At 40.6% G+C, this 12,439-nt stretch overlaps 1 protein-coding gene across 5 annotated transcripts in view; it reads right to left on the minus strand.

Moving 5' to 3' along the window:
- Positions 1 to 1,229: 1,229 nt before the first annotated feature.
- osbpl5 (oxysterol binding protein-like 5) overlaps positions 1,230 to 12,439 on the minus strand; it is a 36,749-nt gene continuing 25,539 nt past the window's right edge. For all 5 annotated transcript variants that reach the window (XM_029523279.1, XM_029523283.1, XM_029523281.1 and 2 more), the window contains 19 exons: positions 11,799 to 11,879; positions 11,358 to 11,459; positions 10,962 to 11,165; positions 10,367 to 10,451; positions 10,082 to 10,244; positions 6,944 to 7,157; positions 6,532 to 6,716; positions 6,335 to 6,416; positions 5,716 to 5,814; positions 5,449 to 5,545; positions 5,137 to 5,235; positions 4,539 to 4,636; positions 4,332 to 4,421; positions 3,891 to 4,027; positions 3,597 to 3,776; positions 3,333 to 3,462; positions 2,982 to 3,096; positions 2,785 to 2,887; positions 1,230 to 2,345 (listed from right to left, as the gene is read on the minus strand). In XM_029523279.1, the coding sequence (XP_029379139.1) occupies positions 2,210 to 2,345; positions 2,785 to 2,887; positions 2,982 to 3,096; positions 3,333 to 3,462; positions 3,597 to 3,776; positions 3,891 to 4,027; positions 4,332 to 4,421; positions 4,539 to 4,636; positions 5,137 to 5,235; positions 5,449 to 5,545; positions 5,716 to 5,814; positions 6,335 to 6,416; positions 6,532 to 6,716; positions 6,944 to 7,157; positions 10,082 to 10,244; positions 10,367 to 10,451; positions 10,962 to 11,165; positions 11,358 to 11,459; positions 11,799 to 11,879 (2,400 nt within the window). In that variant the 3' untranslated portion in view covers positions 1,230 to 2,209. The remainder of the gene's footprint in view (positions 2,346 to 2,784; positions 2,888 to 2,981; positions 3,097 to 3,332; positions 3,463 to 3,596; positions 3,777 to 3,890; positions 4,028 to 4,331; positions 4,422 to 4,538; positions 4,637 to 5,136; positions 5,236 to 5,448; positions 5,546 to 5,715; positions 5,815 to 6,334; positions 6,417 to 6,531; positions 6,717 to 6,943; positions 7,158 to 10,081; positions 10,245 to 10,366; positions 10,452 to 10,961; positions 11,166 to 11,357; positions 11,460 to 11,798; positions 11,880 to 12,439) is intronic.

Raw genomic sequence — 12,439 nt, forward strand, 5'->3', positions numbered from 1 at the left:
ATTTATAAATGCTGCACTTTTACCTTCGCTTACTTGTTTAAAAGCACTTGAACCCTGTTTAGTCTACTGTGGGAAGGATCCCAAACACAGTCCCACCACCCTGACGGGGGCTTCAATCTGTGTGGCAGATCTGTTGATCCATGTAGCGTCTAACTAGAGATTTTCACCTGTTCAGGTTCAACTCCCAGAACTGGACTCAGGGCTCAACACAGCGCCGTCATCCGTCTGCCACTCGCTGCAGTTCTCCCCTCCTTTGTAGAAAAATGTTGCCCCCCACATTAATTCCTGTGTGGATCTGTGTTGGAGTCTAAGAGCTAAAGAGTGGCCCTCTAGTTTGGTCTTTCATTTGATCCACATGGATCAAAGGGAGCCACACATGATGTACCTTAAGCTAAAGTGCCAGCAAAGAGGCCTCAGTTTCAGCCACACCAACATCTCCCTCTACTGGATGATATCCAACAATGCATTTCTTGTTAAGGGTCATTCTCTGGAAAATCAGTGGATGCAACTTTAGTTTTTGAAGACATGAATGAGAGTCAAGTCAGTAGCAGGATTAAAATGTTTTACTGTAGTGCTACAGTATGCAACAGGTATGAACGAAAACATCAGGCAACATGTTTTCTGTAGTTTCATTCCATATGACAAAAATGCCTGGCATGTAGAATCCCAACGACATGGCAGTAGAGTAGAAAATGGGAAAATAAAGAAAACAATTCAAAACATTAAGATTTAAATAAAAGCATTCAAAAGAGTCAACTTCTTTCTTGTGCTGTCCGATTCTCTCACGGTGGGTGGATCAGTACTGGCAATGGAGACTGAAATTCTAGGGCTAAAAGCCAAGATCACTGACCTGGCTCTGTTTAGCACAACTCATAATGGCTTACTTGCACACATGTGCTCCCTCACACAGACACAGACACAGAGACAGAGACACACACACACACACACACGTACACAACCATGAGAGAGTGATTGTCAGCCCTGGTCACCGTCCTCCAAGATGATTAGATTGGGAAAGGCAAGGTCAATCACCCAATAAATACATTCTGAAATCTCTTTTTGAAGCAATGATTGCCACACAAATATATACAAGTTGATTCAAAGAAATTAAAAGAAAAGAAAAAAAAAACAAAACAAGCAACTCATTACTAAGTGTTTACATGTTTAAACAGTCACTTGAGCATGTTGTGAACTGAGATGTACACACACAAACTCCGATTAGTATCCAATTTTAAAATGTTTTTCCACTTGTTCTGTCTCTTCTGTCCTCCACATCCTGCGTTTTTTTTTTTTGTATGCAACTGATTGTACACACTAGTGTGATGGTCTGGACCAAAGCAGTGCTACGCTATTATCTCTTCAGTTACTTCACTAGAGGCACACAAATTCAAAGACACTCCATTTGGCTCTCTGCCGAGTCTCGTTCCCATTTTCCTTCCTTCCTGCGCGTCCCTACTAACACAAACTGCTCCCTGTAAACAAGAACTCTTTGATCTTCCAGATTATAAATACTGTTTTGGTAAAATCATCATCATTGAAAGACTAGACAGAGTGTATTTCAGCGTACATCAATACAAAACATACAGAATTGCACTGTTGGAAGATTTTCCGTCTTCGTTTATGTTTTGTTTTTTTTCTTCTTCTTCTTTTTGGCGTCAGCGTTAAGGCCCAAAATCTGGATTGGAAGGGGAGAAGGAGAAGTCCAAGCGGTGGTCTGCCAGCACCCATAGGGCCTACTGTAGGTACGAACAACACATATACAAGCACACTCAGAGATAAACAGTATTGCAGGGCAATATAAAAAGACACTAGGGAATGGTGAAACATCCTCTCTGTCATTCCTTTTTGCAAAATCATTCTTCATCTTCTTCATACATTTCTTCTCATTATTCAAAACCCTTTTAGCCCTGCTTGTCTCTCATCCCTCCTTTCCTGTCCAAAGTGCATGGGTGCCGGTGCTGTTTCAGTCTGGCTACACTAGGGGGTGCCGTTCCTCTCAGCAGATGACTGACAGGCGGTGGCTGTGGCTGTGTTTATTGCTATAATGTCCATGCTCTTCCCCATTTTGAGGAAAAAAAAGGGACAAAGTTAATCTCGTAACACTGATCTGAGGTCTTTCTAGCACCCTATGCTGATTATAGTCTGTGCTTTTTGGAGGGATCTAATGCCAGATAAGTGCCAGAGGGAAACTCCTCCCTGAGGAGTGGATTCAGGTGAAGACATAGTTGAGGAGGAGCTGGGAGAGGAGCAGAACACAAAGGATGAGACAGTGACGGCCTGTTAACGTCACGCTGTCATCTGTCGCCCTCTGACGAGCCAGCTGATGACTTAGGACCACCAGGTTCCTACAGGGAGAAAGAGCGGTCAAAGTGAACAAAGCTCAGAAGCAGTTTATCAAATTCTGCAAGATAGAACTTAAGGGTTCAAAAGATGAAGTAATATAAGACAGCTAATGTTTTCAGATTTTTGGCCATGTGTCCTCGTCCTTTGTGAAAATCCTTTTATTGGTGATCTGAGAAGGAAGAGCCCTCACTGACAAGGTTTCTATGACAAGAAAACAGAACTACAACTTGAGGCATTTTATGTGTTTACCTTTTCTGTTCACTTTACCACAGAAATATATAAAGAAAGATTTTCAAAATGTAACATGAATCTTTTCACCTGCAGAAAACTAAGATCACTATACTCTTGAACACTGCTTCTTCTTTTAAAGACAGCACTTCCTGCAGCCACCATGTTATCTTGCTGTTATCACTAATGCATTTGTATACGGGTTATTTTCACCTCTGAATATCCTGCTGTGTCTTCTGTATAGATATGACAGAGGTCTCTATCAGGGCGATGTCCTTCATCTCTTTATTGCACCTTGCACACTGGTTGGAAAAACCTGGGCAGATGCCAGTCAGGAACAAAACGTTGATTAGGCTTCTCAATAGAAACTCTTGGTTTGCAATTGGCGAGTGCGTGTGTGAGCACCTCACCTTCAGTGTCCGAAGACTCATGTGTGGGTTCGGGCGTGGTGCTGCTGCTTTCCGTGTTCTGGCTGCAGCTTGACGGCTGGCTGCTGGCCTTTCTGTGCTTCCCATTCAACTCAGTCTGGGCAGAGGCAGAAGAAACTGCCTGGTTACTCAAACCTCACAGCTGACTAACTGGCAGTAAAGTTCACACATCATGCTAACAGATGAAGGAAGATTGGGTTTAACTGTGTGGATATCAAAAACCAAGTGGGGAAAAAAGGGCTGTTTGCGCTTGTTGCACTGATGTGTCAGGAGCAGTTTGGCTTGAAAGAAAAGTTGTCAATGACAATGTGTAGAGCTCTAATTCTGGCTAACCTTTTGTTGGCTGGCCCAGCTGTGGCTGTAGGAGAGTCCATTGTGTTGTCTCTGGCTTTTTTCATGCGTCTGAATCACTCCATCCCTCTCAAACTGGAGCAGACAGCGCTCAGGGTCCCACGGCTGCGTGCTGCCAAATACGATGATATCAAAATTGTAGTAGTGTCATTTAATTTGAAAATCATAATCATCTGATAATTATTTACAGTTATAGTAATTTGAAATCATCAGTGTTTTAGTTGTGTGTTGTGTTTGTGCTCATACTCCAGGTGCTTGTAGGTCCACTCGGAGGTGATGGCGTCCTGATGGAAAAGTCGAGGGATCCAAGGTTTATCTCCTCTCTCCTTGGCCTCTCTCCGCTGAGCTTCCTCCAGCACGAACTTCTCCTGGGTGGCCCGCAGCTGGTCCCGATCCGAGATGGCACTAGTCACATGCTGCCAGAGTCTGCCAAGACAGTGATGACAGAGAGACTGTGCTGTGAGAAATATCTTTCATAGTGTTCTTGTGTTTGAATGAAGTATTTAGACAGCGACGGACATACACAGGGATCCGTTTTACCTTTCGGACTCAAACTCTCCCTGCTGCTCCATCTGTACCACTTGTCTTTTGAGGCGGCTGTTGCGGATGTCTGTGCTCGGGTTCCATAGTGTCTCCTGCTGGCCCAAGTGCTTTTCGTGGATGAACACCTCACTGTCCTGATTACAAAAAGAAGCAACAAATGTTTAGCCAGACCAATTCATCAGAGACTACATGATAAAGGGAATTTGCCTCTGTGACCACTCATTGTTTCTTTTTTTTTTTTTTTTTTTATTTCTTTTAGAAAATATTTCCCTAAAACTAATTGTGAACAATGTTCCTTTCATATCAGATAGTCAAACCGTCCCCTCTTTCCCTGATCCCTGATAGTTCATGGTACCAAGTTACAGATAGGGATATAGACAGTTACGTTTCAGATACAGACTGGAATCAGCAGGAAGGAACAGAGTTTAAAAGGCTTACCCAGTGTCCATCAACAGTGGCCAGCAGCTCCTCTCCCACAAAGATCTTCCCACTAATCTGATTCACCGAGCAGGAGCCTCCAAGGAAAGGCTGCAATGGAAGTCAAACAACTAGTCAAGCAGCGATTATACAGGGAAAATAACAATTCAAACGAAGCTTACTAATATGATTGCTGTAAACAACATTTTCAAGTGTCCAAAAACATACCTTTAGTTTGAACTCCAGCTCTGTGAAACATTTTGTTTTCTCACACTCGATGGTAACCTTCCCTCCCAGCTCTAGTGTCATTGTGCCATACAAGATACCTATAGTATTACAGAATCATGTCAATACACAGGATGCAAAAAGGCATATTGCAAGTCCATATTAACTTTATACCCACTCAGACAATAGACTTTCCACTGATCTTCCATGAGGTCAGAGCAGAACCGGATGTCATTTGATTTCCATTATTACAGACACTTGAAAATTTAAAACCCACACATGATTCGTTGCAGTGGTCACATTTTATTTTCTTGTGGCGGATGAGTTTGTATGTTAAGCACCTATACTCACTGTACTGTACTGTAGCTGTGTTTGGTAATTTAAGTGTGCCAGTGACGAGTGGCATTAACACAACAGCATCAGGAGAGACATTATGACAGGAAATTGACCCTTTATCCTGCTCGAGAGTGCGTGTCTCTGGTTAATAGTCTGATCCAAAGAAATTTTAGTTATAGAAACCCAAGGGCCAATGGTAACATAGCAACAAGAACATGAACTGATTTAGTGATAGAGTCATCATTATCTACTGTCGACCTTTTACCTTTGCAGTGAGCATAGGGCATGGTGATAACATACTCCTCATCCCTGCTCAGAAACAGCAGCCTGGCTTTGCCATCCAAGATAGCTGACAGAGAGTTACCTACCAGAGCAGGAAGACAAAGAAGATCACGATTTAAAGCAGATCAGCCTTTCAGTGTGCCTTGGGGGGAAGAACTACTGTAGGAATGTATCTTTAAATGTTTAAACAAAAGATACCAGAATGGTGATCAAACATTTAACCACATTGTTGTGTACTGTTCCAGGCTGACTTTCAGTTATGACACACTGATTCAATTTAAAGTATGCTGCGTACCATAGAACTTAGACTTAGCCAGAATGCTTCCACTTATAGAAAAACCGTCCTTCCTATTGCAGACATAAAAGGCAGAGATGGGTGGATGGTGTGAAACCTGGCAGAGGAAAAGGAGAGAGATATTTGGGGAGCAGAGTGAGAAGAAGTATCAGATACCTTTTGGCATGAACTAAATTAACATTTGCTGTATTTTGCAGGTGTGTGCTCAACGTTCTTGGACAAAATACCAACACAAGGGAGAAGATGTTACTATAATTCTGGTTTAACCTGTTCAGCTATGTAGAAAGTGCAGCTGTCAGTCTTAGGGTGAAGCCAGCAGCAGCGAAATGTTTCCCCCAGGATTGGATTGTAAGGCTTCTTCAGACCCTGGGAGAAAAATGCAAGCAGACAGCTGTGTTAGTATCAATGTAAGAATCAGTTCTGTTTTTCTCTCTCAAGTCAAATGTGGAAACAGATTTCTGTTTTTTTTTTTTTACTTCAGTTGCGCAAGATTACAGTTTAACACCCCTACACTTGTAGTTGAAAAAGATCAGCCCAGAATGTGCTGAGTAAGTTTAAAGTATTGAATAAAAGACAATATGACAGACTATTTTTAAGTTAGAGTTAGTAATCAGCTAAAAAAACTGAATCCTTTTGTTCATGGCAAAATGCTATTTGACAAACAAACAAACAAAAACACTAGTGAGTTATAGTGAGTTCTGCATTGTGCAGCTTATTTTATTACAGTAAACACTCACAAAATTAACTACATTATGTTTCATATCGTATCAACTGATTTGCTGTGGATGGAAATGCAGATGTCAAAAAAAGTATCAGGGTTTACATATTTTACAGTAATTATAATGACATGATATTAACAAACTACCAGGGCATGAACAAATCTTACCTTAGGTTTCTTATAAAAACCAGACAAATACCATCTCAACACCTGCTTGATCCGACCATATGCACTCTCCTCCAGCACAGCTCTGTGGACACCAGTGGAAGTCAGACAGAATTAAGAAGAATATTTTCTCTGTCTTTGATGGGAAATCTAAAATACACATGCACAATAAACTTAGCATGACACTTAAAGTTACTGACTGTGAGAGCAGGTCAGCATGGTAGTAGTAGTCAGACAGCTTGTCCAGGAAGGAGCGTGGCTCCAGGATGAAGGTAGGCAGCACCACCTTGGATAGGTCCATGCCTGGACGCAGCTGTTTGAGCAGGCCCCAGATCAGACCTTTGTTCTCCTCTGATACAGTTTCCACCTGGGATGCTTCACCAGCCTGAAGTAACAGACACACAAGGAGTGAGGATGATAGTGGCTTTACATTCACACTGGTGGCAAAGAAACACTTACACTCTGTATTAATATTGGATTACAGAGGTAAACTATGCTGAACTCCTTTTTTTCCCCTCACAATGAAAGGTATCAGTCAATGTGTAGGACTTAAAACTCAAACAGAACAAGGTTTAGCTCTCGGCATATATAGCTTTGAACTTGGTGCCTCACCGCAGCCATTTCCTCTGTGCTTTGTTCCACATAGACTGTGGCCTGTGACCCGGGGGACAGCTCATCTGATTGGTCCATGTCGCTCTCTTCTGTCAACCTTCCACCGTTCTCATGGGCTGTAGTGTCCCAGTCGTCATGCGCCTCACGCTCTGATTTGTCTGAAAACCCGTCATGCTCCATGTGGTGATTGCCCAGCAGCACACTGTCATTCAACCTTATGGAAACAGGAGAAGTTACCAGCAAGGTTAGAATCTGAAAATCATATTCTGGAAATGCTGTCAAAAATGGCAGACACTAATGACATCAGATCTTAATGAAGTGCTTCCTCTGTAACTTTGGCTCATGGTTCTATTCTAATAGAGTTATATCAGTATCATATGAGATGTTCATAATGTCAGCAGGCCCTTACTAGTGTATAATTTATTAGACTGCTTCATCAAATACAATGCCACTGGCCAAGACAACCAGGAAACAACCTCATCTGCCTTTGTTTACCATCTCCCATTCACCTAGTCTGAAGGTGGCTAGCTAAAATCAGAGCAACATTTAAAAACAGGATAATACATGCTTATCCATGTTCTTCACGTAGACACAGTACACTCACACAACTAGTTTAGATTTTATTAGGTGCTGAACTACCATTTGCATGCTGTGGAATTTTCTAGACTAAGATAGAGCGAACCTATCCGATGAGCCAGTATTTTAACAACCAGGGCAAAGTTAAAAAGGGGAAACATATTTATGGTGGTGGTGGGGAGGGGGGAGGGGGGGGACAACACTCATCAGCTTATAAACGGCCAGAGAAAGGGGAAGAGAGAGTGACAAAGGGAAGGAGAGATAGGAAGTGCTAAAAAAGAACATCACACTTCCAATCCAGACAAAAGTCCAGACGGCGGACATCTATGATTCATTCAGCGACAGAGACACAAACTGAAATAAGAGCAAGTAATGTGTAAAGACACACTCTACATTAAAACAGCAAAAGATAACTCTGTGTGTGTGTCACATGTTTTCAGAACAGAATCAATCAGCCTATTCGAACAAACTACAATGGAAGATGGTGCAATTTTTAAAATGCCCGAGTACGTGACAGACTTGAACAATCTTATTCCTGCACACTGTGTGACTCACTAAGCAACCAGTAATGTTATTTACTAACCCAAACACGCCCAGGAACAGACACAGCTTCCCTTACCTCAGAGACACAGCATACAAACTGCTCCTCAGAAATCAAAACACAGCCAGTGATTTTAGTAGCAAGTCCAAAAACATGCAGTTGCTTCTCATCCACTCGTCACTGTGGGTGTAAATGTTTTTGATCTACTGTATACCTAAGGTGCAGTGCTATTTCCTTGTATTTGGCACACCTGCTTCCTGAATGTGTTTGTATATTTCTGTCTGCCTGCCACTTTGCATGTGTATATGCATGTGTGCGTGCGCAGGCTGGCAATAGCTGTGACGCTGCTTCTCTTCCTAGGTGGTTTATGGTTCATATTCTACTCCATCTTCCTGCTCCTGTGTCAGTCATGTGATTGAGTGGACTCCTGTGATTGGCTGCCATAGGAGCAGGGGAGGAGGGAGAGGTAGGATCGAAGGGTGGGGGGAGGTGGTGACTTGGAAGAAGGAATAATGGGAGGAAAGAGATGTCTAATGTAGGTTGTAAACAGTAAACAGCACATTACTACAGAATCCTGACTGCCTATAAAGAGAACCATTAATAATAAAAAAAAAAAAAAAAAAAAAAAAAAAAAAAAATGGCTGGGGTTACTATTGTTAGCTGTATAGCTTGTTGTCAAACAACAGTTTGCTAGTTTTTGGTCAAGTTCATAATTCATTACAGCCACATTCTTGAACTTTCCTTTGTCTAATGTGGGTGAGTTGCCACACACAGCAATTAAGATATAGTTGCCAAGCAAAATCTCCTTACGCATTCACCTGCCAGAAAGCACTGTTACTGTTACTTGAGGCCGTTTTGTCATTATTTCAGAATCTATATTGAATTCTCTCTTGAATTGAATTTTCTGTCAGTATTATAAACCACAGTGTTTACAGGAACCAGTATTTCTTATGCTCAAGAGTAAAAATTAGAGGATCACACTAGGGCAATATCATACAATGGTCACACTGTTCAGCACAAGAGAAGAGTCACATTGCTCTGATGCAATTTATATTTTTTTTCCAACCAAGAATAACACACACTTTCTCTCATGTCACACTGAAACACATGCATACAGATAGATATGCATACAGAAAGTGTAATATGATCACAGCAGCACTACACAGATGATATAGTTGCAGAGATTTCAAAGTAAATCAGGTTTATATTTTTTTCTTGATAATAAAGCTATGTGTTGTTGGAGCTTTTTGAAGCATTTCTATTTTGAAACAAGTAAACTGCACAGGAGTTGTGTGGAGTGTATTTACATCTTTTTTTCTGACTTTTTTAAGCAGACCACTAAAAGCTACAAAAAACTTAAAATGTATTTATTCAACATTATTCTGATTATTTTTAACTCAACTTTATCTCAACTAGACTGTATTCATGTTTAACAATGGTCAAGAACTGGTTACATGGGCCTACTGGACAACCATTATGGTCAAGTTTTCAATAACATGATTAATAATTACAGGAACATCTATTTTTAATTCGTACTGCCCTCATTTAGTACACACATAAATTATAGCACAAATTGCCCCAAAGTGTGTAAAACCTTTGTTTTTCCGAATATAAAATTTCATGTCAATGTTTCAACTTAGCATTCTTAATTGTGAAGGATTCTGACGAAATGTTGGCTACAGCTAATCTTGTGTGTTGTACTGGAAGACAGAACTTTGCATTCTGCAAAAATATGTACGGGAGTCCACATGCCTTCAGCTGTGACTCTACGTTGATGACCAGCACAAATACCATATTTGAGATCAACCATCTGGAAATTTCTAACTTCAGCAATAAATAAACAACATAAATGAGTTTGGCAGCATCGCCATCAGTCTTATGTGTGAATTGTGCAACAACTTGAGTATGATTACCGGAAATGTGGATCATCCAAAAACAGCCAGTAAGAAAAGTAACATGTAATTTAATTATATCTGAGTGCCTTCAGTATGTGGCACCATATCTAAGTGTATATCACTCACTGTAGCAGCTCCGTGTCACTGAGTGCAGTAGACTGCAGCAGGTGGAATATATGGGTGGACTCTGAAGACATGCTGATATCTCCTTCTCTCCCTGCTTTGGCTGTCAGTTTGTAGAGGCTGGAGCAGCTCAGAGCCAGCTCCAGGGCATCCATCCAGCATCGACCTAAAGAGACAGGCATTTTAAAGAGGGGAAAGAATACTTACAATAAATTCTGCTTGTAAAAATAATAAATTTTGTGCGCAAATGCACATAGCTCAACAAAAATCTCCACACTCAAAACTCACCATCAGACTCTGAGGCAGCTCTGAATATCAGGTAGTTGCTTGGTAGAGGCTGTGTGATGGAGCCAACGTTTTCTCCTTTGGGACCCTGAGCATATGGATGAAATGAAACGGTGACTCACACTTCATGCAATTTCAGTTTTGTTGTACCAACAGAAATAATTGGCTCTCTCAAAAGCCATAATGAAACATAATTGTGTAGCGAAAAGAAGAATTATGATTTAAAAATGGAAACTAATCCTGAATAAACGGAAATTAGGATAAAAAAAAGTATGCACTACAAAACTAAGTAAGATTAAAAAATGTAATATAGAGACAAATTTTCAGGATAACAAATTGCTGTTTTCATTCACTGTTGCAAAGCCATTCATTTTAATACATGTAATTTCCAGTCTGACATAGTGGTAACATCAGTCTCATAAAAGCAAAATCCCTCCTGCAAAAAAGAATTACGTTTAAATAAATAAATAAAAAAAAGAATCAGACTTGACTGACACTAAGAATTAAATATAAAGCCTATAAAATTATGCAACAATTGAATGAATGAATGTCTCAGAATGACCACTGACTTCTTCTTAAGCATACAAATAGGTCTGACCTTGACAGCCCAGATGGATTTGTCGAGTGGGTGGTAGAGCTTGAAGCAGAAACCGTCCTTCTTTGAGGGCCTCTCAATCAGCTTGCATGCACTAAGGAGGACAGTACCCACCCACTGGTCTGTTTTTGGGGTCTTATAAATCAAAAGAACTCCAGGCTTTAAGACACACCACAGCTTGGTCCAACTCTTCAAGGATCCACGAATCTAAGGGAAATCAAGGGACGAAAATGGAGATAATTTCAGTCGGAAAACCTATGAAAAACCTATCAAAATAACATGACAAACAAGCAATGTGCAAAAAAGTTGAGGTGCTTTGTGAACTGGTGATTAATAATAATTAATAAAGAAATAAAATGTATTTTATTGTGAGAAACTGATGAGACAATGTCCCTGAACCTTTAGCCAGTTGGACATGATGACAACACTGGGGTCCTTTAATGCACTGAACAGTTCTTTAGCTGCTCTCTTCTTCTCTTGTCTGTAATTCTGTTTTTGGACCTGTGAATCAGATAAAAACACATATGAATGGCCTGCAGTCTCACTAGTCAAAGGTCTGGTCTGAAAGTCAACACTAGGGGGAAGCAGAGTCAAACAAATACGAACATACTAGCACTTATTTTTAGCAACATTGTATTATTAACAATGTATTGTTGACATTTCAAGACATCTCAACAAGATGCGTATTTTAAAATAATTCATAATGGCTCACATATAATTGATTGCTATGAAATAGGTAAAGTTATTATGAAGTTACACACTTCATGATTAATCTGTATAGAGAATACAATAATGCTCAGCAGTTCTCAGAGTTGTCTCAAGCAGAAAAGGGACGTGTACCTTGAGAGACTCTTTCCGGGCCAGCTTTTCTGTGGGGGAGGGGCAGTCCTTCTCGACACCATTAAACATCCTGGACTCAGACTGAGGGAAGGTGGAGAGAAGGTCAGAGAGAATGAAGAGGAGGAAGAGAGACTTCAAAATATAGATGAATACAGTATAGTGTGAGAACTGCTCTAGGCATTTTATCTATGAACATTGCATTTAGTCAGAATTTGCCAAATACAAATGAATGCTTCCATCTCTTATTGAATGATGGTGATTAATGAATGATGCACTGCAACAAGAGTTACCTAACTTGGCTGGACTGTATTATGAACAGTACATTATTTAATTGTTCCCATCGTCAAGTAGTACATCTGTTTGCCACAAATTTGTGTAAAACATGTGGGTGGCCCTTCCAGTCATAACTGCCTACTGTCAGGCAACTCAGCAGGTAGTTGGCTCTCATTTGTGACCACACACCCACTGACTTCCTTGGTTAGACATCAGTCACCGGTTTCCCCAGATCACTAAAGGGAGCTCATAATCTCAGCTGTAAATTATCCTGTAATCTCACTGCAATATATAATTACATACCCACTTGTTCTTTGTGTACAAAAACCAATATGAATCACACTATTATTTACAGAGCTTAGACGTAT

This window comes from Echeneis naucrates, chromosome 16, assembly GCF_900963305.1.
Source record: "Echeneis naucrates chromosome 16, fEcheNa1.1, whole genome shotgun sequence".
Classification (NCBI taxonomy): Eukaryota; Metazoa; Chordata; class Actinopteri; order Carangiformes; family Echeneidae; genus Echeneis; species Echeneis naucrates.